The sequence below is a fragment of the Hydra viridissima genome, unplaced genomic scaffold, assembly GCF_058129835.1.
Source record: "Hydra viridissima isolate aposymbiotic clone 2 unplaced genomic scaffold, HvirCarnegie_v1 scaffold_1, whole genome shotgun sequence".
In the NCBI taxonomy this organism is placed as follows: domain Eukaryota; kingdom Metazoa; phylum Cnidaria; class Hydrozoa; order Anthoathecata; family Hydridae; genus Hydra; species Hydra viridissima.
The window spans coordinates 9265573-9291939 of record NW_028324300.1 but is presented as its reverse complement, the minus strand read 5'-3'; the positions used below and the strand labels follow the sequence as shown (position 1 = coordinate 9291939).

General features: G+C 27.1%; 4 protein-coding genes across 9 annotated transcripts in view; 1 reads left to right on the top strand and 3 right to left on the bottom strand.

Annotated features, from left to right (window-relative positions):
- LOC149893253 (mucosa-associated lymphoid tissue lymphoma translocation protein 1-like) overlaps nt 1-4202 on the top strand; it is a 109186-nt gene extending 104984 nt beyond the window's left edge. For both annotated transcript variants that reach the window (XM_090081028.1, XM_090081022.1), the window contains 9 exons: nt 183-215; nt 454-856; nt 2139-2213; nt 2519-2640; nt 2758-2919; nt 3061-3215; nt 3382-3417; nt 3511-3621; nt 3828-4202. In XM_090081028.1, coding sequence (XP_089937154.1) covers nt 183-215; nt 454-856; nt 2139-2213; nt 2519-2640; nt 2758-2919; nt 3061-3215; nt 3382-3417; nt 3511-3621; nt 3828-3959 — 1229 coding nt within the window. In that variant the 3' untranslated portion in view covers nt 3960-4202. The remainder of the gene's footprint in view (nt 1-182; nt 216-453; nt 857-2138; nt 2214-2518; nt 2641-2757; nt 2920-3060; nt 3216-3381; nt 3418-3510; nt 3622-3827) is intronic.
- Nucleotides 4203-9178: 4976 nt separating this feature from the next.
- On the bottom strand, nt 9179-11185 carry LOC145187958 (galactose-3-O-sulfotransferase 2-like). Its single transcript, XM_080064496.2, has 2 exons — nt 10927-11185; nt 9179-10756 (listed from the first exon to the last, which is right to left on the bottom strand). Exons 1-2 carry the CDS (start codon nt 11058-11060, stop codon nt 9247-9249), a joined length of 1644 nt encoding a protein of 547 aa, XP_079920622.2. The 5' UTR covers nt 11061-11185; the 3' UTR covers nt 9179-9246.
- Nucleotides 11186-13542: 2357 nt separating this feature from the next.
- Nucleotides 13543-19128, bottom strand: LOC145187548 (cation channel sperm-associated protein 2-like). 5 transcript variants are annotated; one of them, XM_090068232.1, is made up of 14 exons: nt 18956-19128; nt 18711-18877; nt 18502-18571; nt 18191-18363; nt 17868-17972; nt 17702-17758; nt 17229-17353; nt 16857-17028; nt 16464-16600; nt 15476-15622; nt 14833-14876; nt 14173-14257; nt 13745-13812; nt 13543-13655 (listed from the first exon to the last, which is right to left on the bottom strand). In XM_090068232.1, the coding sequence occupies exons 1-14, from the start codon at nt 19092-19094 to the stop codon at nt 13606-13608; spliced, it is 1539 nt and encodes a 512-aa protein (XP_089924358.1). In that variant the 5' UTR covers nt 19095-19128; the 3' UTR covers nt 13543-13605. The 5 variants fall into 5 exon arrangements, 3 of the variants coding, with proteins under 3 accessions (XP_089924358.1, XP_089924351.1, XP_089924367.1); XM_090068225.1 differs by lacking the exon at nt 18502-18571 and having other exon boundaries at nt 18191-18435; nt 18710-18877; XR_016445447.1 differs by lacking the exons at nt 14833-14876; nt 18502-18571 and having other exon boundaries at nt 18191-18435; nt 18710-18877.
- A 15-nt stretch (nt 19129-19143) lies between these two features.
- On the bottom strand, nt 19144-24763 carry LOC145187854 (DET1- and DDB1-associated protein 1-like). Its single transcript, XM_090068254.1, has 5 exons — nt 24479-24763; nt 23765-23848; nt 23070-23127; nt 22785-22846; nt 19144-21692 (listed from the first exon to the last, which is right to left on the bottom strand). The coding sequence occupies exons 1-5, from the start codon at nt 24479-24481 to the stop codon at nt 21615-21617; spliced, it is 285 nt and encodes a 94-aa protein (XP_089924380.1). The 5' UTR covers nt 24482-24763; the 3' UTR covers nt 19144-21614.
- Nucleotides 24764-26367: the final 1604 nt, after the last annotated feature.

The window sequence follows — 26367 nt, the reverse complement described above, 5'->3', positions numbered from 1 at the left end:
ATGTAAAAATATGAAAGTATCTAAAGTGGTTTTTGCTCAGTAACTAATAATAAAATAGTAGTTGTCAATAATGATTAAATGGTAGTTATTTGAATTATTTCTTATCAGTGTTTATTTAGAAAACTTATTTATGAAATTCTGTTTTATGTTTAGTATTTTTTTTTTTTTTTTTTTTTTTTTAGTAAGTTCTTCACCTTTTAGAAATGAACAGTTTGGTATGTAGTTTTGATTTTTACAAATTTTCATAAAATGATGAAATGATGCTGGAGCTAAAAAGCTTTTAAAAGTAATTTGCCAAGTTGCATGCCGAATTCTAAACTTACTATGATAGATTTGCTCAATCAAATTATTAAGTTATAAAAAACTTTTTCAGTGAAAAATATTTAACTATAACAATATTAATATTTTACATCTAAATTTTTCATTTAAATGTAGTATAATTATATTTTTTAGCCACAGCAAAACTAGCGCTTGTAATTGCCAATCAAAACTATATGAATCCAAGAAGCTCAAATGAGCAACTTGTCCATCCAATAGATGATGCAAAGCTTCTTACAGCAACCTTAAAGACTATTGGATTTAAAGTAACTTGTTTAATAGATCTTACAAAAAAAGAGATGGAACAAGCGCTGGATGGTTTTTGTACTCTTTTGGATTGTGCTCGAGGAACATATTCACTTTTTTATTTTTCTGGGCATGGTTTTGAGGAAAATGGGAAAACTTACATGGTTCCTGTAGATGCATCTGCATCATGGACATCTAATTTAGCACTATCTGCAGAGAATGTTCTTTCCAGAATTCAAAATTGCAAAAAAACAAAATTGGATGTTTTGCTGCTTGATGTATGCAGAGTACCGTAAGATATAGCTATATTATTTACATTATTAGATTTTTTTTTTGATAATAATTTCTTTTCACTTTTCAAAAGTAAATTAAAAAAAAAAAAAAATTCAACATTCATTGAGTAATGAGTTTTCCCGAAGGTTTTTTTTTAAAAAGTTATTTGGTTCAAAATTTAAAGATGTTTATAGAATGAGTAAAAGTTTAAAAATCAATTAAATAAAAAGTAACCCAGGCCCTAAGAACAGTAATATATTATCACAGAAGTATATATTATTTACATGTTAAAAGTCTTGTTTGTATCAGACAAAAGGATAATTACATGTTTAAGTACAACTTAGGAACAATTGTGGGTTCCTCCTTCGCTGATAATTAATAAACAACATTGACATCCGAAAACTTAAGCTGGAGACTGAGTGATACTTTTACACAGTTTTTGGAGTTTTTTAGGACTACCTCGAGTAGAACATATGGTATGTGTTTTGCATTCACACCCAGAAACACTCTTAATAAGGAACTTTTTAACAATTGTCAAAACTGCTTTAACAAGAACTTCAAACTACCTCAGGAAAGTTTCAATTGTTAATGTTATTTTAAAAACTCAGCTGAGTAGTAACCCAGAATATTCTTATAGTATTAGGATATTGGTATTAAGATATTGGTTTTTTTAACACAGTATAAGCACTCTTTCCTTAAATTTTGCTTGTTTAAATGATTTCATTGTATCTAACAAATAATTAAATTCGAGCACAAATGTAAAGTTCAATAACAATCCACACATTTGTATTTAAATACCATTTAATACCAATTTAGAAAATTACACTTTTAGTTAAAGTATTGAAGTGAAAGTATGCATCTTTATAATTGAAGCCTGATTAAAAACTTAGATGAGTTGTGGTGTTTGTAACACAAAATGTTTTTTCATTTATTTTACTCATTTTTGGGAAATAAATATACTGGATTTGATTTATACTAGTATTTTTATTTCTTTTTTTTTTTTTTTTTTTTGAAGGTTCTGTAATTTTAATATTAAGGTAAATATATCGTTCCTTATTTAAAAACTTATAAATTTATAAATGCAAATTTTTCTTCAAGATTAGTTTTATGATTTTTAACACTATTATGAGAAATGTCATTTCACCAAACCTAAATTTCATTCAAAAGAGCTGTGTTACTAAGTATTACTCTTTCAACCCTGTAAATGATTGCTACTAGGATTGAGAAGAAAGTTTAACGTGACAGTTTGTTTTCCCTTTTTTATTTATTTTTAATGTAAAAAACTTTTCTTTATTTTGCAGATCACCTATTAAAGATGGCTTTCAAAGTTTCACCCCATTTATACCAGGTGCTCAATGTGTGATTGGATATTCAACGTAAGCTATGGAAGTATTTGATTTTTAAAATGTGAAGTAACATTCATTAAAAAAATTTCAATAAATAGTATAAACTGAGCATAAACAGATAACATCTTTAAATTACTCATTTATGTTTTTATGGTGCAAACATTCCTTTAAAAGTTTGCCATATAATAACATATTTTATGCATTTCAGATTTATAAAGCTTGATTAAAGGCTTTTTTTTTTCTTTTATATGTTTTTTAATCAGCTGAAAAATTCTTTTTACTAAAAAACTTTTTTTTTTAAAAAAAAAATGATTTACTAAAAAACCAATGTTTAGTTGCCCCCAATCGCAATCCTTTGAAAGACGACAAGATAAAAATGGAATCTATATGAAGCATTTATCGCACTATCTTTGTGAAAATATCCAAGTTGAGGAACTTCTGTTTAAAGTTGGTGCAGGTTCAAAGATTTTTATTAAATATTTATAAATATATTCTTTTTTATTTCATTACTTTTTTTTAATTTTTTGATTTTAAAGTTGTATAAATGGTATTGAATTTTATTACATGTAATTAGCTGTACGTAAAGAGACTGAGCTTAACTATAAGACATATCAAATGTCCCCATCCTACAACACTACTACAACAAAGGTATTTAGTTTATGTGACAACATTACAATGGGAACTGGTTTTGTTGATGGGGAAAGAGATCCAACAGTGGAATGGTTTTCTTATCATAGTAAGCAAACATTGTGGTTTTTACAAGCTAATATTATGTTTGTCTGTGTGTGTAGGTTTTGTGGTTATTAGGCTCCACAAGTGGTTTGTTTATTGTGCTTTTTAACATCAAATTATTACCAAAAAATTATTTTATTATCAGGGTTGCCAGCAAATCAAGTTATTGAGTTTGAAATGGATATACGTGTTGAGGTCAGATTTGAATATTGCTGTTCAAACACGTGCTTTTGTATTGTTCGAGTTCAAAATCCTGGACAGACTAAAAACTGTGAAGCTTTTTTGCAAGAAATCTCTGATGTAAGATATATTTTTTTAAATACTTTTTAGCATTGTCTTTTATTGATATTTTTTACAAGATTGCATCAATTGCATTTATTACATTTTGGATTCATCTCTTGCATTATCATATTGACAATTGTAACATGAACTTATTTTAATTTTAATATGGTATATATATTTTTAGGATCTCGGAAGTGTAAACTTTAAGACAGAGAATATGGTTGGTTATGTAATATTTTTTCATTTCTTGCCCCAGGTTCATTGTTTATTTGGAATATTTATGATGTAAGATTATTGATTTTTTTAATTTTAGGAATACCTTTCAAAAAGTTTTGTGTTTGATAGTGTTGCTTCTTCATCAACATCATCTTATCAAGAAGACAAAGTCCGGCTGACTCAGCTACTTAGCGTACAGAGATTCAATGTTTGTTGTTAATGTTTTTTTTTTGTTTTGTTTTCTTGCTATCATTTTCGTTTAACATATTTTTGCATTGTTCTCACCCTTGGTTCACTAATTTTATAGAAATTAAGTTTGATTAACATTTAATAACCTGGTTTTAAATTTGTATCAGTTGAATTAAGTTTTTTTGATTTAATTTATTACTTTAATATTTTTTCTTTCTGCTACAGGGTCCTTGTGTAATCACTGTTCGTGTAGAATGTGAATACAAAGAAAAAAGATGCATTTTAAATGAAAAACTAATCTATACATCAGATGAATTCGGTATAATATCATTTTTTAACTCTCAGTCAATTATTTAAACAAATTTAATCTTTGTTATATATTCAAACAAATTTTAAAAAGTCTTAGTTATGTTCTTTTTTAAACAAATTTGAAAAAGAGGCAGTTGCTCCCAAAGCGATTGAAGTAACATTTAAAACAAATGTCATTTCGAATGCTTTGGAAGCAACTGCCATTGGATTAAATAACGTTGTTTAAATATAGCTTTTATTGGGTTATGTTTTATCAATAAAATTATTTTTGTTTAAAGCAAAAATTTGGAACATTTTTTTACTTGAGGTTTGCATGTAAACAGTTAATAACTGTATACTTTGTATACATAGTAAAACAAACGTCTGTGATATATATATATATATATATATATATATATATATATATATATATATATATATATATATATATATATATATATATATATATATATACATATATATATATACATATACATATATATGTATATATTATAAGCCTTTTTTACTATATATATGCATGTGTGTTAACATTGTTTATTAGTTAGTATTAAGATAGTATTTTGAAATGTGAGGTGTTATGTATTTGAAGATCTCAAATGCAAAATAATTTTAAGTTAATAGTCAATAAGGTGAATTTTTTTTTGTTATTCATTTGCCATTACTATTTTTAAATTATTTACTTAAAAGAACTGTATTTTATACAAAATAGCTATGTATATATAAAATTTTACAAGATATTTTTGTTGTTTTTTATTGCATCTAGTCTTCAACCACTCAATATTATTATTTCTTTGCTATTATTGGAGTACAGTTAATTTTCAAAAAATGGTTCTCATATATGGCTCCCTTTGAAACAATATTATTAGAACATTTTATGATTTTTTATGCTATTACCTTAAGCTTTCATTTCTATTTCTATATATTGTTACATATTTTATCGTTTCTTAAATCCCTATTTTATGTTACATTTTATGCAAAATGGTATGTTATAATGAATTTTAATTTACAAAATCTTTTAGATCTGGTTTTAACTTGGTTTTTTTGTTCGGTTTTTTTCTTTTTTAAAAAAGAAACTTATACAGGTTTGCGATAAGAAAGATTAATATCGGATTAATAAGAACAAGTTTATTGTAGAATTTGGTTACATGTTAACGATATTGTAATATGAGTTGTGGGGGCTAAAAATTACATATTAAGCTACAAAAAGAGGTATTAATGAGACTCATCAAAACGAGATTGCTTCGTTGAACCACCTGCGGCCAATCTGCAAGTTAAAAAACTTAAAAACAACCCAGGCTAATGTCTTATTGAATTTTGATAGATTGCATTTAAAGATTTGGTTGTAGTTTCAGGAAACCATGAAAGACATTTTAGCATTTTAAGATTTATATGATATAGATTTTTAAATTCATTGCAAAAACTTTATAGTTATTCTACAATAGATAAAATGATATATAGTAATAAAAATTATATAGGCATTTAAAATTATATAGACGTTTAATGATATTCTAAAATGGATAATATCTACAGATAACACAAATAAACAACAAAATAATTTTTTACAGTATTAACTTAGAAAGTTTTTTCTCCGTAATTTTGTGTTAAATTTATTGATTATTGCATTTAATGAGTATTTTTAGCAACCTGTGTCTTTAAAGCTTTTGCATGTTTAATTCGCTAAACAGTTTTCGAAAAAGATCATCTGAATGAACCGTCAGATTTAAGTTTTTTACTGGCTTTTTTTAAACAAATACTTAAATCTCTTTTAAGACGATCAACTGGCTCCTTGCAAGTAAGGTGTTTGAATGACGTTGATAACTTTTATTTATTTATGGTTTGTTTAGTCTGCTAAAATATGGTGAAAAAGTTATACACTCTTATCTGTAAGTTAGGAGACCACCATAAGAAAAGAGTTCCTCATAAATTTTAATAAGTTTGAGTAGTGATCAAATGGTAGAAGGAAAAAATCTCTAAATTCACTATTATCTTTCCGACTATTTACTGAGATTTCCGCAAAAGTAATAGAGAAAGAAATTTATGCCATCATATATAGATTTAAATATCACCATAAACAAAATTATCGTCAAAAAATTGCTCGCGTCTACCAGGGTCGTAGCAAGATCAAATGGCGCCTGGAGCCTAATCTGAGTTAGCAATTTTATACAACGCAACGACTGATTGTTTATATGCGTTAAGATAAAGAAACAATTTAAATTAAGTAGCATACCTATCATAAAATTTGAATTATTTAGCTGTAATCCTAAGGAAAAGTCTTGCCTTTTAATATACATTTCTTCGCCTTTTGGATTGGCAAAGTGAGACAATTTATTTATCTTATGTAGGACTGCACTATCTAATCTTATATAGGACTGTACTGCTGTAATTGAGTTGTTTGTCTATAGTCTGTAGTTAAGCCTTCTTTGTGTTTTTAAGTGGCTTTTAACATTTTTCACAAAAGATGTGCAAAAGAAAAACAGTATTTAAGTTTCAGATGTGACTGAAGATCAATCTGATTGGAAGATTCAACGGAAAATAAACGTATGATCAGAAGAAATTACACATATAACTATACCTTTTCATCTTAGAAAATCTACATTGATTTTTTGATTCAGTGACTTTTGAAAGTTCTCATGTATTGAGTCTATTGTCGTCCAGCTAGTTGTCTTGTGGACGCCACGCCTACTCAGTCCAGAGAAGACCCTGTAGAACGTTGTCCCATATATTGGTCTTTCATCTTGATGACCGTTAATAGGAGGACGATCCTCATATTGATCAGGCTTACTTCCCCGTCAGGTAAGTATTTCTCATAGTTTTCGTTTTTAACTCATTTGACAGTAATTAGAAAGTATAGCATTTACATAATGGTCTGATGTGATTTGTTTCTGATTTATTTGTGGATTGAATAATTTATATCTCATTTTATAATATTTCTGTAGGTAAATTTGAAAAAATAATCCAACCATAATGATTTTTAAGCATAATCATTAAAAATATATCTCATAGATTTAGCTCCAGTTGAAACAAGGGTTTTCAGAAAATCGATGGACTAACACCGTCTTACTTTTTGAATATATAAAAAAACATTTTGTGAAGCATAAAAAACATTTTGTACAGCGTTCCTTGATTACGAAGTTTTAAGAATTTGCGATGGCCATCATGCTTACACAAAAAGCATAGGTTTCAAGTTAAAGTTATTAAAAAACTTTCTTTGGTTAAGTAAACACAAAACACAAAAAATTTCTGAACTGCTATCAAATCACTGTCACCAAATGTTACATGGAAAATATGGAAAATGTTATTCAAGCTTTCAAACAATAGTAATTGTACCATTTAATCCATATGACCTAACTAATAAATACCTAAGGACCCCTGAACTACTACCTCAAGAATCAATACCTCAAGAAGTTTAATTTGAGTTTAATAGTAATAGATAAAAGATTAGAGCCCAGTTTACCCCATTACACATCATGTGTTAGGTAACATAACACATGATGTGTAATGGGGTAAACTGGGCTAAAATGAGATTCTTTTTGTAAATAGAAATAAAATGAGAATGCATGATGTAAAAAAACGATTATTTTAAATTAATTGATTTATAGTATCTTTTCAAGGAAATACTGGAATAGTTCATCTTTTCCACTATCTAGTAAAATGAATGTGAAAAATGAATTAGATGCTGCATTTTATTTATTTCAGTGGTGAGATCTTCGATATTATATTAACCAAATAGATTATTAAGAATAATTGAGTAGCTAAAATTGCTTTTTCAATTATATGCCGTGCAAAACAATTTTGTTCCTGCAAAGAAAGCTCTTAACACCACTATCTTTGTCACTACTTTTTCAAAAGGTGAGTACTATGCTTCCAGATATTGCTGTGTTAGATTAACGTCCTCAAATAGATTTAACAAAAAGTAAAGAAGCACAGACATGTGAAGTTGTATGCAGATGATAAAAAGCCATATGTACATTTTGTGTCCAAATATTCATTTATATCACACAGGGCTTTAATTTCAGCCATACATTTTTCATTTTTCATGAACTAATCTGACTGCAACTATTGAGCTCAGCCGCAAGTTATTGATAGCCTTTTTTGTGATCAACTAAAATATTTCATCGATGAGGAAATGCTAAAAAATCTTACCATATATCTCAGTTAAAAATCTTACGATGCATCTCAGTTAAAAAGTGTTGATCACAAATGGTCAATACATCCATTAAAAATAGTTTTCTTGTACTTTTTTTTTAAAATTGCTTGCTTATCTCCATGTATTTCAGTCAGAGTGAGAGCATTAGCACACCCTTGAACGCGGCACACCATTATGTCTAGTTTATTCTTTGAATTTTATTTTATTTTCGTATTATGGTGTAACTCAGATGATGTTACCAAAATACGAATCCATTCCACTCTAATTCTTATTCTTTAAATCAATTTTATATATATATATATACATATATATATATATATATATATACTTGAATAAATAGCATTTATCATTTTGAAATGAATTTCATGATGACATTTTTTTAAATTTAAATTCTCTTTCAAATTGTCTTCACACCTAATTCAATAATAAAACCTTATTGTCATATCCAAAACGTCCTGACTGTCATTTCCTGTACAATATTACAAATGTCACTTCCAATGAAATATATATACTATGTTAAAAAAGGATTCAGTTGTTTACTTTTTAAAGATTTTTTTCAAACTCAAAATTGTTCTGTTTAATTGACAAAAATTCAAATGAATTAAAAAAATAGTTTTGTATTAAACGTAAATTTTACACGTTCTGTTTCCATATAAACAAAATGTTTATTATTCTTATATAAATAAAATTTACAATTCGGTGAATAACAAGAGGAAAAATCACTTTAACTTATAAATAAAATTTACAATACACAGTTCGTATTTAACGATAAACTGCTTCTAAATAATCTTTGACGGAATTAAAAGTGTCGAAGTATTAATCCATTATCACATAAGAAAATACTTTAGTATATCAGATATACTGTCATCATCATTTGAGCAACTGAATTGTAGAAGCGCCCTCTAAAAGTGTCCTTACCAAAATAATTTGTATCGAAATAAAGTTCTTTTGATTTAAATAATAAAGAAAAAGAAAGATATTTTTTATTATAAATAAGCTTGTCAATTATTTATAAATATTTAAAAATTGTTTTTTATATATAGCGTTCAAAAAAACTTTCAATATATAAAAAGATAATGAAAAGTGGAACACATAATGTGAGCTAAAAAAAAACAAAATATTTTTGAGTTAGGTTTAACAATTTGAAGCATAAGGTTAGTTCAATTTAAAGCCCTGGGTAAGTTTGATTTAAAGCCCTGGGTAAGTTTGATTTGCAGAGTAGCTTTTTTCAATCGTTTTTCCATCAAACTTTAAATCCATCATTTTTTTGCCTATTGACGAAGATTGCTCTGCAGTATCTCCGTTTGCCAGTTCTTCTATCAACTCGTTGTTCTGAGAAACTCCACTGTTTACTTCATTTATGTCAGAAACCTCTTGGACATAACGAAGCTTGCTTTTTTCTTCTAGTTTATTCTGCTTAAATGTTGCATTTTGTTTCAATGTAGAGTTTTTGTACGCCTCTTTCTTTTTCTTGAACACGTTGTTGTGTTTCGGTCGTGATTGTGTGCCATAAATAAAATCCGTTTCGTTTATTTCTGGTATTTTCACAAAGATGTCTGCTTCTTCGTTTGACTCGTCGAAGTTTCTTATCGTTTCTCCCTCGAGAGAATTTATCCATTTAGCATGTTGGTTACGAAAATAATCCATAAAATGTATTTCATTTGTCAGCATGTTTTGGCAAAACTTCTGAATCTTACCTGTCAAATTAGATTTGATTTTATATCCCTTGACAAATACTGATGAATATGCTTCTTCTACCGCTTCTTTTTCTATGCAAAGTTTAGAATATTCTTTACGTCTTTTTTTAAGTTCTAAAACTTCATCATAGAATCCTGATCCTTCATCTTTAACTTGGCGCCAAAATCTTTCTACAAAGTAATTATAAAGGACGACATCTGCATTGTTCCAGGCTTTGATTTTCTCGACCTGTTCTCGGGTAACAACATTCCGCTTATTTTGATTGAGCCTTTCGTTCATTTTAAAATATACGACATCGTCTATTTCCCAACATAATCGTCGTCGCAGTAATGTTAAAGATTCGTCAAAGTGTTCCATTATTAAAAACAGCTCAAAATCTTTATCTAGAGTTTTCAGAGCACGTCTTATATATGTAGAATTATCGTAATGGGAGTGGTCTAAGCCAAGATCAAAAAAGAGAGGGTTACGAATTAAATAAAGCGATGGGTACTTCCTAGAAATCTCCAATATGTTTTCTGTGGAAGGAAGATTGTTTAAAAAAAAATCCATGGCGTCCTCTTGATAGCTGATGTCGAGGATGTAAGGAAAACTCATGTATTGAAAAGTACTCTCCCATTGTGAAACAGGATGACGTAAAACACTTATGTAGATTGTATCAGCTCGCGGAAACAAAATGTTCATAGATTTTCTACTGTAACGCGCATGGTTAGCTAAAAAATTTGGTCTTTTATAGGTACTAATTGCCGAACTCAAGCGGAACTTATTCGGCCAGTCGAACGAATAGTATTCCGAACCTTTTGGAAGTAACACAGTTTTGTTGTGTTGAACTGCGTACCGATTTAAAATGTTTGTTATTGTAGAAGATCCTGTTTTATGAGTTTTGAGAAACAAAACGAACTCTTTCGGCCGACACTTTTTCTCTTGTAGATTTATGGTTTCTCCAAATTCGTTTCTATCGTCACGTAAAGTTTTCACATCGACAAACACATTTTTAATGTATCTAAATGGTATCAACGTACGAGTATAGTATTTAATCTACATAAATGACACTAAAAGTATGACACCGATATTTCAGTTTATTGGAATTAAAATAAATCACGAGATGAATGAAAAATGCAAATTAAAGAAATTTCAAAAACAGTTAAAATAGACTTAAAAGTAACTGCATACCTGCCCTTGCTTGTGCATTGAGATAACGAGAAATAATTAAATTTGTATTGTACGACGACTAAGAAGGCGCAACAAAGAAATGCTGCTATAAAAACTCGTTTCTGGATATTTGCAACACTCTGGCACCAAAGCATAGCATAAAACCATTGGTTGAACGTACACAGACACGAATAACATTTATATTTTCTGAAACCTTTCACAATTACATACCTTTTCACATATTTTTTTAATATTTCTATAAAAATAAAATTAAAAGAAAGCTGTGAAAACCTTTTAATTGCAAATTTGTAGAACACAGAACACAGAATAGGTACAACTAAAAAAGTGTAAAGGTGAGTTTCCACTCATCCGTTTTTGCTACGGGAAAGGGAAAGTGAAGGGAAAATTAATCAAGTGAGCGTGCGTAGTTTGTAATTTAATTTTGAAAAGTAATCACTCACTGTGCATGTTCAAATGATTAATTTTCCCATCCCTTTCCCTTTCCCGTAGCAAAAACGGATGAGTGGAAACTCACCTTAAGATATCCAACGGCAACCCTGGGAATAGCTAAAATATTATGACTACTTTACATGTATTATCATTTCATAAAAGAATTTATGAAGAAATAATATTGCTACAGTAATTTCAAACAAATGTCAACACAACGTGCATCTATGTTTAGTGTTTATTATTAGTCTTCTTCTTCTGTGGACAAAACTGAACCACTCCATAATGACGACAGCATTTCCAAAACGTCCAAAATGAAGGGTTTTCATTTTTCTAGATTATTAGGCATCAGCATGCAGGTATGCCTCATGTTCGAAAGCGAAAGTAGCTTTATGTTAATATCGGGAGAGAAAGCAAATAAGATGATGACATTGCTTAGGATTTGACGTGACAAAAAATGCAACAGTGATCAGGAAATTTAAAATTTCGATTGAAATATAACAAAAAAAAAAAAAAAAAAAAAAGGAAAAAAAAGAAAAAAAAAAAAAAAAAAAAGGTTTACGATTCAAAAGTAGCTACTAACTTTCCTTATACTTCCAAAATATTACAGCTCAAAAAGCATTTTAAATCACTGAGGAGAAAAAAAGATACTTTTGGATCATGGAAAAACGACAAATTCAAAATGATAGCGTTTTTCTAACTCAACCCTAAAAATAACATTTAATATCTCAAAGAAAAAATATTATAAATTGTAAAAAACTTAAATATTATGCACTTTATATTTGTAATTTCTTCCTCATAGCAACATGTAACCAACTCTTTTTCAATTTCCAACATTAAAGCTACTAAAAATCATTGTTGTAAATTTACTTTGTGCGATAGGCACAGAAAGTTTTATGCAGAATAGAGAAAAATTGTTGTGCATTGATTAATTTGGGGGGTTAAAACTTTTTTTATTATAACTTTTAAACACTTTTTTTAGTCTTAATGCAATGTTTTTGAAAAAAGATGTTGATCAACTTCTTCAAGCTATAGTTTTTAAAATTCTATTGCAATTTTAATATGTAATATATTTAAATTTTTAAATTTTCTGAATTATACACTGCCCTTTCTTGAACGGTTATGATTTCGATCAATCTTCTTGTCTGCTCTTTTTTCCTCACTTGGCGAATAGCTTGACTTTGAGTAGCTTTTTGTTTGGTACGCATTTTTTTCTCATAAAAAAATATGAAAAACACGGATCTCATCAATGCTTTTCGCGGAAATCTTAATTTTTTAAAATTTATAATTATTTGATACTGCTATTTCTTAAGCGGAAAATTTAAATCATATTTTATTCTTACCAGAAATAATACACGGTAAAAAGATCTCGCTTCTTTTCAGCAATTTTGAGATATATTTACATTAGTATTAATTTAGCATTGTAAACAATTTTAAATTCATCCAGGTTTATTTTTTCTTCTTCTCCTCCTTCTTCTTCTTCTTCTTCTTATTTTTTCAAACAATACTTTTTGCTTTTACTAAGGAACTGCTGTGTTTTTTTAAGTGATGGGAATATAATTTTTTTATATCTTGGTTTAAATCTTTTTCAGGTTTTTCATAAAAATCACCTTACAACTTTTTTTTCAAATTTGTCAAGGAGAATTAGTAGAAATATAAGTAGTAGTAGTAGCAGCAGCAGCAGTAGTAGTTGTTAGTAGTAGTAGTAGTAGTAGTAGTAGTAGTAGTAGTAGTAGTAGTAGTAATACTAATAAGGATGATGATGATAATAATAACAATAATAATAATAATAATAATAATAATAATAATAATAATAATAATAATAATAATAATAATAATAATAATAATAATAATAATAATAATAATAATAATAATAATAATAATAATAATAATAATAAGAAGAAGAAGAAGAAGAAGAAGAAGAATATTTCTACTAATTTCTATATTTCTACAAATTCTTCTTGGCAAATTTGTGTAAGAATGTTTACAGCCTAATTGCGAGGGGTCAGTGGGCGCCTAACAACTGCAGTGGTTGTTAAACCCTGATGATGGCTTAGTCAATCGTTTTTTTAAAAATAAAACTCCCGTTGTTTTAACTACTAAATTTCTAATAAGGCATTTAAAACGGCGCATGAGAATTGTAGAAAAACAAAAAAACCATGATCATGAGAGAGAATTATCAATAACCAATATTTTAACGTATATATATATAACTAGGAATATTACAAACTATGATTGGAAAACGTTTCTTAATCACAATTTCTTTTCTGATGAACTTTCCAATATATTACTGATCGCCAGTACTAAACAGGAATAAAAGCAACAAAAATGATCAGGTTTAAACTGAAAAATAAAGATAAAGTTTTCATTTTTCCATAAATAAAACGCCGACCTGCAAGTCGTTGAAGTTGCTGTCGTTCGGCCAAATTATCTTGTAAAGTTTCCATTAATTGAAAGTATCTTCGTGACAAAAAAACACATAGCAATCAAGGAAATAAACAAAACGAAAAAATTGAACAGGGTTATATTAATGATGAGACTTTAACATTTAGTAATTAATATCTTACAAATCAAAAATAAAACTTCGCTGATTCGACATCTTTTCACGTAAAAAAGTCGAATAGCTAAACATAATTTCGATTTGGTTTTGGACACATAAACGTGTCAAAGATTTGGCGAAAGTGTTAATTATAAAAACAAAAATATTAAAGAATGTAATTTTCTAAAAAAAAAAAAAACATTCTTTAACATGCAAGAAAACTCTAGAACTGCATCAACTAAAAATTCTTTCTTTGAAATTATTTTCACAACTTGTCTCACCTAAAAAGGAGTGGTCGAGGCCAAAGAGTTTCATTGGTACTATTTGATAAATTCTGAAAATTTTGACGCACAGCATTGTTCCAAGCTTAAAAAATGAGTTAAAAAAAAAGTAACTTAACAGAGAAATTTCTTTTAGAGAATTCAGAAAACACAAAATACTTTTTTTGAGAAAATAACGTTGAGAGGATTTTTCATCACTAAAATTCTGCGAGTTTCTTTTAATCGTTATCACTTTAATTAAAAAAAAAAAAAAAAAAAAGAAAGAAAAAATTTATCAACTTCGTAAGCTTCAAAATAAGGAAAGTTTGCTATGCTTTTCTACTTCAGCAAATCCACGAAACGAATTCACGAAACGAAGAAAAGCGAGAAAGGTTTTTTTACAATAAAATTTAAAAATTTAAAACAATAAGTACGATGATTGTTATTGAAAATTTTTTCTCAATAACAATCATCGTACTTATTGTTTAAATTTTTAGACATTAAATTAAACAAAATTTCTTTGCACAAGGTAATTATAAATATACGAAATGTGCTTCAGAATCAATAATTCAAAATGAATTTACGAAACCTAGTGGAATCCAAGAATCGATTACATATGTATTTCTAAAGATTATAACTTGAAGAGACTGTAGCAAGTTTTAAAAAAGAAAAATAACATACATGTTGACTCTGGGTATTCTTTCTTTGATCCTTGATTTATTTGACTTTAAGAGAAAAAAATCGTCATGTATTACGAACAGTTTTTTTAAAACACTAAAAAATCATTTAAACGTTTGCTTAAGTAAATTTCAACCTGAATTAAGATTTTAATGCGCCAACCATTGAAGTACCATCTTTTGATATAGTTTTGATGACCAAGTAAAATAGTTACATAAATTTCATTAACCTACTTAGTTTTCGCATTAAATGCAGTTCATTCATTTTATCTACATATCACTCATTTTACGGTGTTCGAAAATAGTAGATGAGGGGAAGATGAGGAAAATTTTTTACTTTTAAACTCCCTGCAGCTTTTTTTTTACTTTTAAACTCCCTGAAGCTTTTTTCCACAGCATAAAACTACTTACACTCTTTAAGGCAATAGTTGTGTTGGTTAAATTTTCTTAACAAAGACCTGTTTAAAAAACTGAATTATGAGTTTAGTTTTGAAAATACTCAAATCTAAGAAGTAAAAATACACAGCTGCAATCCTTTTGAACAACATTTTCTTAAACATTAATGCAAAATGAAGACATAAAACAGTTGACATGAAGCGATCGGATATCAGTCGTATACAGTCTTACAAATAATTGATTTTAATTACTTTTGGTTATCAATCGTTGGTAGAGTTTCAGATATCGAAGGATCATTAACATTTTCAGACACAATTGATTCTTGACTTTCTCTAATGAACGGTTGATTAGGGATGTCACTACCAAGCTTAAGCACACTGTTAGCTATACTTGTGTTCCTAAATAAAATATCTACTATAAATTTATGAAAAGCTCAAAAAAAAAAAAAAAAGTTTATTATTTTATAAAAACTATAAGTCAATGAGTTGAAATATTTCTTTTGAATTTAATAGCATAATAAAATTAACAGTAATTATGACTAAAATAAGTTGGGAAAGGGAAAATTCAATGTAAAAAAAAATTAGATAAACTTTATTATCTGGATAAAAATTTAAACTTAAATGCAACCCAAATCAAGGAAAAATTCTTTAACTCTTTCATACTCTTGTTGATAATTTGTACTGATACATAGACTGTGCATCATATTGTTATTCGTCTTTTACTTAAAATTTTACTCAAAAAAAAAAAGTAAGACTGTGCATCATATTGTTATTTGTCTTTTACTTAAAATTTTACTCAAAAAAAAAATGTAAGACTGGAAATCTGAGGAACTTGATTTATGATCTCTGTAAGGTTTTTGCTGCCAAAATCACTGGGTAAATATTGTTAAAAGATACACATAACACATTCACAATTTTTTTGTAAATAATACATTTAAGATTTAATCTATCACTTTCATTCAGTATTTGAGGTTATTATTCTTTTGAAGCTATAAAAGCCCTCAAAACAATAAATTGAAATCATAAAATAAATCTTTATCAGAACAGTTAATAGAAATGTGATAATCAACAAAAAAAAGAAACTCTTCACAATATTTTTTTGAATACAGCACTGCATTTAATTCAACCACTATGGTCATAATAATAACAACAAAAATAGAAATAAAAACAAAAACAATAAAAAAAGAAGTTTGAAAAAACAAAACAAACAAATAAGATTTCTTTTTTAAAACTTTGCTACCTTCTTTCAGATTTTCTTTGGTATTGTGATGCCATTTCAATTTCAAGCAATAAAGCTTTTTGTTCTTGCTCTTCCTTTTCTTTTTTCTTTAACAGTCTTTTTTCATTTTCAGTGCGGATGTTTTGGAAGTTCAACACAAAATATTTGAACAAAAAATAAACAAATAAAATTTATGATTTTTAACAAAACATAATGCAGTATTTATTTGTTACAACAATAAATAATATATTTTAAAGTTACAATAACAGTAAAAGTACAGTTAGAAAATAAAGTATTTTTGTAACAAAAATAACTCTCTATAAAAAACAACAATAATTAAATTCTATTCAATGAAAGAAAATTTACTGGCTGTATAATTTTAGCAGCAATATAACAAGTAAAGTACAACTCACCCATTATTCCAACAATTATATTCCTAAACATAAATGCTCCGATGCATATCCATGATATAATGTAAAACTTGGACAAGAAACTGTTCTCAACTTTGCTCAAATCATTTAAGATATCAAACCAATGGTCAAAAGTAAACAATTGAAATAGTGTTCGAAAAGAATTCCCTATGGAACTAGAGTCATAAAAAGAATTCTTTATGGAACTAGACTCATAAAAAAAGTCTCAACTGAAATAACTTTAATTTTATATTAGATAAGCAAATATTTTTTAAAAAATATTATTTTTATGTTAAACTTTTTGATATGAAATATCTTGAACACTAATAATACCTTTGCAAAACTGGAAAATTATATGCAATTTCTAAAAAGCTACCTGAAGCTATCTTTGTAAACAAGATCAGTGCGATTAGATTTTGATAATGAATCAAACAAAACTGTCCCAGCAACTGCATATATATGCATAATACATGCCAGTAATATGAGAATAAAAACCATTGACTAAAAAGAAGGTTCTAACATTGCATAAAATACTAACCGCAAAAACAAAAAATTGAAAGATTTGCTAGAAACACTTTATTTAATGCATTTTCTGCTTCTAAATAAATTCCTAGATGTCTCTATCCTGTCTCTCAACAAAAAGTTATAACTTTAACACTTTAACTCTTGACATTTTATGTTTAGCAATTTAATTATCTCCTTTAACCAAGTTTTTTAAACAGAGATTGCAAAAGGATTCTATTTTTAAATTAAAAATTTATATCTCTACTATCAGCAAAGAAAATCAAATTTCTACAATTAGTTCATCAATTCTTTTTTACTTTGATGGTTTAAATCCTAAATAATTACCTTACATGCTTTCAAAATGGTTATGGTGATGCTACGCAGTTGAGAAAATCTTGAAACCTTTGAAAGTTAAATTTGCAAAAATATATGAAGTTCTGGAATTTTTTTAAATTGGCAAATTTCTATTCTTAATTTAAAGATTACTTAGACAAAGGAAATAAATACTAACCAACTTTAGAGATCTAAGAATTCTGAACACATAAAAGTTTTCAACAAAGAAATTATTTTTAGTAACATGATAGTCAGATGGATGAATCATTTCAGGAATTAAAGTCTGAAAAAAATTTTAAAATGTTAATAAAACTGTGGAACTCTTAATCTGTAAATTTAGTTGATGCTAAAGTAAGAACTTGTAGAACTTATAAAACGGCTGCCAAAATTTTCCATTTAGAATAAATCAAACAATTGAAAATGAACAAAACTTCATTTATAACAATAACTATAATCCTAATTCAGCTTACTAGTTGCAATAGAGAGACTATACGAACTCACCAAAACAGTTATGATAAAATCAAAATCATTCCAACCATCATACCAGTACGCACCAAATCCATCAATCAACTTCAATAATATCTCTAAGATGATTACTAATAAACTCACATAATTAAATATCTTTAGAAACAACTTGAAGTTTTTCAATGATTCATCTATTGAGTGTGCCAATTCTAAAAGTGATTCATGGTTTTTGTGGTTATTCTGTGGTTTATAATTTAGATATTTTTTAAAAAGCAATATTACTTTTTAAAGTTAAAAAAATGACTAAGAATCATTTTAGAAGCAAAATCAGTAAACTAACTACAAACCTGTCTCAATACCAAGAACTATAGAATCAAGCAATATTATTATTGAAAAAAATCTTCGAACATGGATATTTTCACATAAAACATCAAGGAGTTTTTAAAACAGTAAGATTTTTGAAATAATTTAACTTTTAAAACAAAGTAAATAGTCTGTACCACATTTTATGATAAAATAATCAGAACACAGGGTACTTTGTGTAAGAGAAGATACTATGCAAGACCATTCGTGCCCAAGGACCAAATGGAATTGAATTTCTATTTTTTACCCGATTAAGCCGCTTATCTACATGAGTTGAATTCATCTTTAATGAACGAGCTTTAAATTTAATCACAGCATGTGGAGAATTCTTTAACACATCATCCATAAAATTGGGATTTTCTATAAATAAATTTAAGTTGTTAGCATCATTTTCTTCATATATATAGATATACAATAAAAAATATATAAAATATATACCTGTTAACTCATTACAGTAGTATTTTGGTGCATCCTTTGGTTGTTTGTTAAGTGAGTCCAGAAGCTGAAACTCATCAATGAGTTTGGATCTGAATATTTCAGCATGAGGAAGTAAATTTTCTACACTCTCATCCATCATGATATATAAACTTTAAACTATATTACTGTGCACTATTGATATTAGCTAATTTTTTTTTTTACATCGAACTTTAATGAATGTGCATTAAAACTAATTCTAATATTATCAACCAAATAATGTAATGACAAAAATGAAAAGATTTACATGTAAGGAACATGGTCAAAAAAACACCAGATAGAAACATTAGTGATATGAATTTTCACATGATTACTAATTATTTTTAGTTTTATTTTGTCAATTTTGAACACCTTTCACAAAAGTAAAATTTTAATACTCTTCTTAAGCATGCAGTTTTTTTTTCTTTTTGATGGCAAACATATACTTAAAAAATTGATTCCTTGCCAGGTTACCTCAAAATATTACACCAACATAACCTCATTTGTAATAAAGGTAAAAACTTCATTTGTTTGAGGTAAAATACTCCCTTGATTACTAAACAATTTTCATTCCTAAAAACAAAAAAACCTATGTTTGTAATAACTTCCAATTAATGTTAAAACATTAGTTAAGCTTTAACTATTGCTAAACAGTAGATAATTTGACTGAAGATTGTGTGCAACTTTGTATGCTTACTTTGATCTACTCAAAATTAAAATTTCATAATAGAAGCCAATTAAATGTCAATTATGTCAATTATGTCAAAAAATGCCAAATGTCAATACCGTTTCTTGGATTGCTACCTATCATTCTTTGACCTATATGGTAATCAGATTCAACTTAAACATATTAGGACAAAAGGCAATATTTCTCTTGGGTACCTTAAATTATGAAACTATTCTTTTTTTTGTATTTCTTTTGAACCCTTAATTAATTCAGCTGCAACATTGAGGTTCCTGTTCACCCCCAGATCTAGCTCCAGGAATCCATCTGTTAAGTCTATAGCACATACTGATAAAAGGCACTGCAATGACTCTTCAGTCTCTTGCAAATAAAAAAACATCTGATATATTAAATTTGACTAAATTCAGTTATAAGTTTTTAAACAAATATAAAAGACAGATCAATATTTCTAATTGTTGCAATAAAAACTTATGAATTGAAACATTGCAAGAGACAACTATTTAAAAGTTTAAACAAAGGACCACCCTAACACAGATTGTTGCCCATTAATATGGTACTTTAATTTGTTTTGTAATACCTAAGTTGTTATTTTTGTAAAAATACATTGTCTTTTTTTTTTTCCTGTTCAAAATTCATGAAACTAAATTCTTAACAGGAAAAGAAATATTTGACTGTGAACATATTGATTCAGAAAACATTTAAAAACTATTGTGCAAATCTTTCTAATTGCTATACTTAAAAATTGTTATTTGTACTTTTCAATAAAACTACAAAATAAACTTTTTCTTAGTCTTTGTGTGATAGTTGTATTAAAGTTATGCATTAGGGTGACTCCACATTCCAAATATCAATGGTGTGTTCATGTAGAGGTTTTGTAAAAATCAATTACTATAACATAATAAATGGGAATGATATGTCTTCTTCTACATTGTTGACAGAAGTTGCAAAATTTTTCTTTACAAAATAAAAGCCTGATGCATTACCAAGCTCCAATATATTGAAATAAATTTGTTGTTCTAAAACATTTGCATATGCTGAGACATATATGATATGGCATTTACATGTATGATGTGAAAATACATAAAATAAAACAATTTTTGATAATCATGTCATAAATAATCTTCTATATCACTATAAAAAATCTCCTGAAATATCAAACTCTATTCTCATTTACTAAATAATCTTCCAGGTTACTATAAAAAATATTGTAAATCACCAACCCTGTTGATTGTTGCAGAATAATCTTTTAGTTTGCTATAAACAATCCTCTAGATCATAAACCCTGTTATTTGCTGAAAACTTTCTTTACATACTTATGATTTACACACTTATAACTTAAAAACTGTAATAGCAAAACGGCCAGGATTTTTAAATAGCGTAGGGAAATAAAAAAGTTAAAGTATAATAGTAATTTAGCCATTGAAATGGTAAATTAACCACAAATTCTATGCTAAATATCTATTACAAATCAGCTAAAAAAAAACGACTAAATATATAATAAGGAGAAGAGTATTTCCTTTAAGTATATTATGATTATGGATGAAAAAGGAATACAATGGAGGTTTCAAAATAACTTTAAAGATAATAATTAAAATTTAAAAATTAATAAATTCCTTGCTATATACCTATTACATATCAATTTAACAACAACTTAATTTACAGTGAAGAGATAAGTATTTTCTTTCAGTATATTATATTTATAGATACAAAACATACAGCTCTTCCAGTTTGTATTGCATTAATTTTGACACTATCTAAAAATACTCACAAATAAATATAAACCTATTATTTCTATTAAAGATTGGTGAAAAAATCTGCACAAGTATTAGAAATTTAAAATTTTATTATGAAGCATCATATTTCATGCAATTTGAAAGTGTTCTCCGTTTAAAAGATATTAGAATTTAATTGACTATAAAACATCAAATATCGAGAAAGAACAATGAAAACCACGCTGTTTTAATCATTCTCATCATAATCCAATCTTGGCATCTTAGAACTTGGTTCTTCATGCAAACTAGTGTTTGTTCTTTTCTTCTAAAAAAAAAAAAAAAGACATTTAAAATGAAAAACCAAAAAAATGAAAACAAAATTTATTAACTTTTAGGTAATAAATTGGCTACATATAGTGCATGAAATTATTAAAATTTCATGATTAGAAAAGTCTAAAGCCCTCAAATGTATTAAGTCAGAGCCCTTATGCACTTCTCTATCCTGCAAGCTATACTTTGAGTGAGGTATTCAAGTCTTCCTGTGGAGTGATAATCTAAGTAATCCTCATTTCTGAGGGATTATAAACTAATCAAGAGAAAATGGAATAATCCAAACTTTTATGCATAACTTCTCAAACATGTTTGATGGGACAAAAGATGGTCACTAAGGTAAATTGTGATGATTAAACGTCTTGTAATATTACAAAAAATAATGCTTTCTAGTCTTTGAGTTTTTAACAACTGTTTAGTTGAACCATTTTCGTTCATCATAGACCCTTCTATATTTATCATCAATCCACCAACAAAATCAAGAGTGTCTAAAACTATTAAAGCATCATTGCCATTTTTCTTCATTATATCCTTGTGGGGATAAGTTCTACAAATAGTTCTGGTATCTCTACAAAGTTGCTTTCTGGGTATTCCAATAATGCATTTTAGTGAATGCATTTCTGCAAGCCTTATTTTTCACACCATTCTAGCTTCTGGATTCCTATAGTACATTCTTTTACTTTAAACTCACTAAATTGCTTAAGTCATTCACTTTACATATACATCACAAAATAATGATTCAAAATAAAAACACAAAATCAATAATTTACTCTAAACTGTAAAACCAAAGCAATAACAATCAAATTAAATTTGTATAGTTACCATGATAATATTTGTTTAACAATCATCAGCTATTTAATAAATATCTTTGTGTAGTCAATTTATTGCCTAAATTTATTTACTACAGGAATTTATTTGGTGCTTTATTTTTAACATTACACCATATACTATGAAGCATTAAGCAAACAATCTTTATATAATTAAATGAACTACAAATTAAAAATTTGTTATTTAAAAAAATTATTGATTTGCAACCTTATTATATGATATATTTGTTCAAAATCAATATCATATTTAAAATCCATACCTTTACATCTAACTGCTGACGAAGATAGCGTAAGAGAATGTTAGTTTTATCAGTAGTGATAACTATAAAAAAAATTTTTTTTTAAATGTTCACAAGAAAACATAAACATATTAAATGTATGTACATATTGAAGTATTAAATAATTAACAGCAATCTTATTCTTAATGCTAAAAATGTTAATTTGTCATATTTAAATAATTATACACAATGGAAATGTTTTTGAGTATTAGCCTGTTCAATTTTATAAAATATACAAACTGCTGCTTTATGATTAATGTATTTTACCTTGAGGTAGGCAGTCTTCTACATCTTTGGTCTGAATGTAAACAGTTGCTTTACAATTCTACATTAAAAATTAAAACATAAAAATAATAAAATGCAAAACATTTATATATATATATATATATATATATATATATATATATATATATATATATATATATATATATATATATATATATATATATATATATATATATATATATATATATATATATATATTGTTCAGAATTTTAGGGCTCAAAATTTGTATATAAATTACACACAAACAATATATATAAATTACACTTTCACTTGTTGATGGAGCATAATGGTAAAGAATGCTTTACCAATATTATTATGTTACTATATTATCTTACTAATTATGATATTATATTATTTAATACAAATTTTGAGCCCTAAAACTCCAAACAAAATAAAAATGTGGACAAAGAAAAAATAAGAGTGATACTGATGAATTTATTCCACTGAATTGAAACAAATATTTTTAACATTTTTGTGTTCATTTTGTAATTTTAAACTTCTTAAACTTGTATATGGGAACATTTTTTAAATGTGAGTTGTTGTGTGCCATCATTATGTTAATGAATAGTTAAAAAAACAACTGAGGTAATAGATCAACAAACACTAAAAACAAACCAAGAAAATCTAAATTTAAATAAATTTCAAACTTCCATATGTTTTAAAAAATAATAACCTACTGTTGCTTTTACATGACTATCGGGAGAGAATTTAGTGAAATTTTCTTTGTTGTATGAGGGCAATTCTCTTAAAAAGTCACCAGCCTATAAAAAATCCAAGATTAACTTTACACCACCTTACAACATCTTATTATATATATAAGGTTTTTCTGTAAAAGGTAAATTGATCTAATAGATTACATATTCAATAATTAATCTAAGCTATCAAAGATTTGAGGTTAAAAAGCAGATAATTATTACTTGTAAAAAAAAATTCTATTAACTATTTTTTAAAAGATAAAAAGCTACTTAATGTCACTTGATAGAGATTTGTGTATTTGTAAAATAAGTTTTAATTTTACAGTTAACTGCTTGTTAAAGAAAGTAAATAATAATTAAGAATAAAAAGAGTGCATAATATTAAGATAAGTCAACTGTATCAAAAGGTCATTTGAGAACTGTATCAAGTTAAAACTTGGATATAGTTCCCAAAAGTTGTCAGAAGCTGTATTCGAAAATATTTTCAAAAATCTTTTAGAAAACTGTTATTACAATATTGTCTAACTATATTGTAGATTTTAAGTTACTCTACAAGGGCTTTTAATAAAGTATCTTGCAACAACATTAGCTTTAATCTGGTATATCTAAAAATTATGAAACAAACTGTGTTTGTTCATAAAGATCAATAAAACTTTTTTAAAGTCTCTTTTTCAAGAAAAATAAGTCTTTAAGTACCATTTTCTGAAACTAGAATACCAAAGTTTCTTTAGTATCTTGATGAAAGTTTACAAAAATGATTACTAAATAATCCTACCAACATAAACAAGAAAGTAATTATTAAATCTAGCACAGGTAGAGTATTATCTCTATGCGATGTCAGACTTTTTGCCGTTGATACCAATGTTATTATGGTTCTTGCCTACTCAAACTATCAACTCTAACTTGATGATTCAAACTCCAGTATTAACTATTTTCTGTATTTCACAGAATTTTACGCTCATTAAAAATACCCTGAAGCCCTTGGGCATCTTTTTGCTCAGCCTAATAGGATTCAACAAAAAATGAACAACGGTTCAAAGAAAACTCGGTGAAAAAGTCGAATTAGGCGACATTTAGCTCAACTTTTACGTTTTGTATGGAAAAAGACGGAGTTTTGTCGCAAATTCTGGTACTTGCCAGCATTTTTATTGACAGTCTTTGTCATAGTTGTTTTTTTTATAATTGTGTCTTCAATATTGTTGGTATTTTCTTTCAAAGACAAGTCTTTTTTTTTGTAAATAACATATATTACATTTTACAAAAATTATATTTGTCGGTTTTTATTTCGGGTAATTGTCTTACAAGGTTAAATGTCTTATAAAGCTATTAATTACATCCTTGTGCATTCATACCATTCGTGCTCTTGATTTTTTATAAATAACAAAAGTATTTTCTCCCAATAATATTTTGTTATAATTTTTTTTCAAAAATCATTTTTATTATTTTTATTTTTTAAATATATAAAAAATGAAAAATAATTTTTTGACAAACAATAACTTTATCAGTTTATCATTTCTACCAATGTTATTATCAAAATAAATTGGCTTTGGTGCCATGCTTTTATATGGCTAGCTGTTATTGCTCTAATCGTTTAAAAATATTAATACTTGTTTAGCTTTCAATTGGCTGCGGCATAAGTCTAGGGTTCCCAATTTGTCACAAACACTCTTCTTCTCTTCAATCGTCAAGAATATTTTAACTAACGAATTTTTTCGAAATCTAAAACACTATTTTTTGGTTTAAAAAAACAAGTTTATACTAAATTTGACCTTATACTGAGTTTACATTAAGAAAAAATTCGTTTTAATCGAGCTGTCTTTTTATTGATGTTTTTAGTTTAGAAGCTCTTTCTTTTCAATCGATTTCTTTTTATTCTTCCAAGCATCCCTGCTAAATCACGTTCTTCACTTTCGAAACTAGTTGCGACAAATAGTTACAAAGTCATAAGAGACACTTGCTCAAAATGTTTCATCTTCAGATATAGACTTTGATTACATACTCTCCTTGTCTCTATTACTCATGCTGTCAGAGCTTCATACTCTTCCAGCATTGGATAAAGAGTAAGCATTACAAATAAACTCTACAGCTTCAGCCTATTCAGAATTAAAAATAAAAAAAAAAAGATTAAAAGTTAAAATATTGTACATTGATTTTTTTTTTTTAATTTTTTGGAAATTCTATAAATAAAATATATTTAGTTCTACACTTTTTACGTTTCTAAAATTTGATAAAATGAGTTAACATAATATGCTAACTGAACTGTTTTTTTAAAACCATTAAAAGAGGAAATTTTATTCTGGTTTAATACTTACTGATCCTCTATCAAATGACTACCAATAAATCTAGCATGAGCAAATTTGCTGTGAGATGGACATATGTCAATATGATTAATTTTTCTTTCATAGTAATATTGGAGCTGACATAAAACTGCTGATTCTTTAGTTATCAGTAATCAATTCTCTACTAAGGTTTAGAGATCCGAACATGTCTGCTTGTATGCAATTTTTGAGTTCATTTGTGCTAATCAACCTGCAACACTCTCCTGTGCTGCTTCATAAATCAAGAGCTTTTTGAGAGATTGTTTT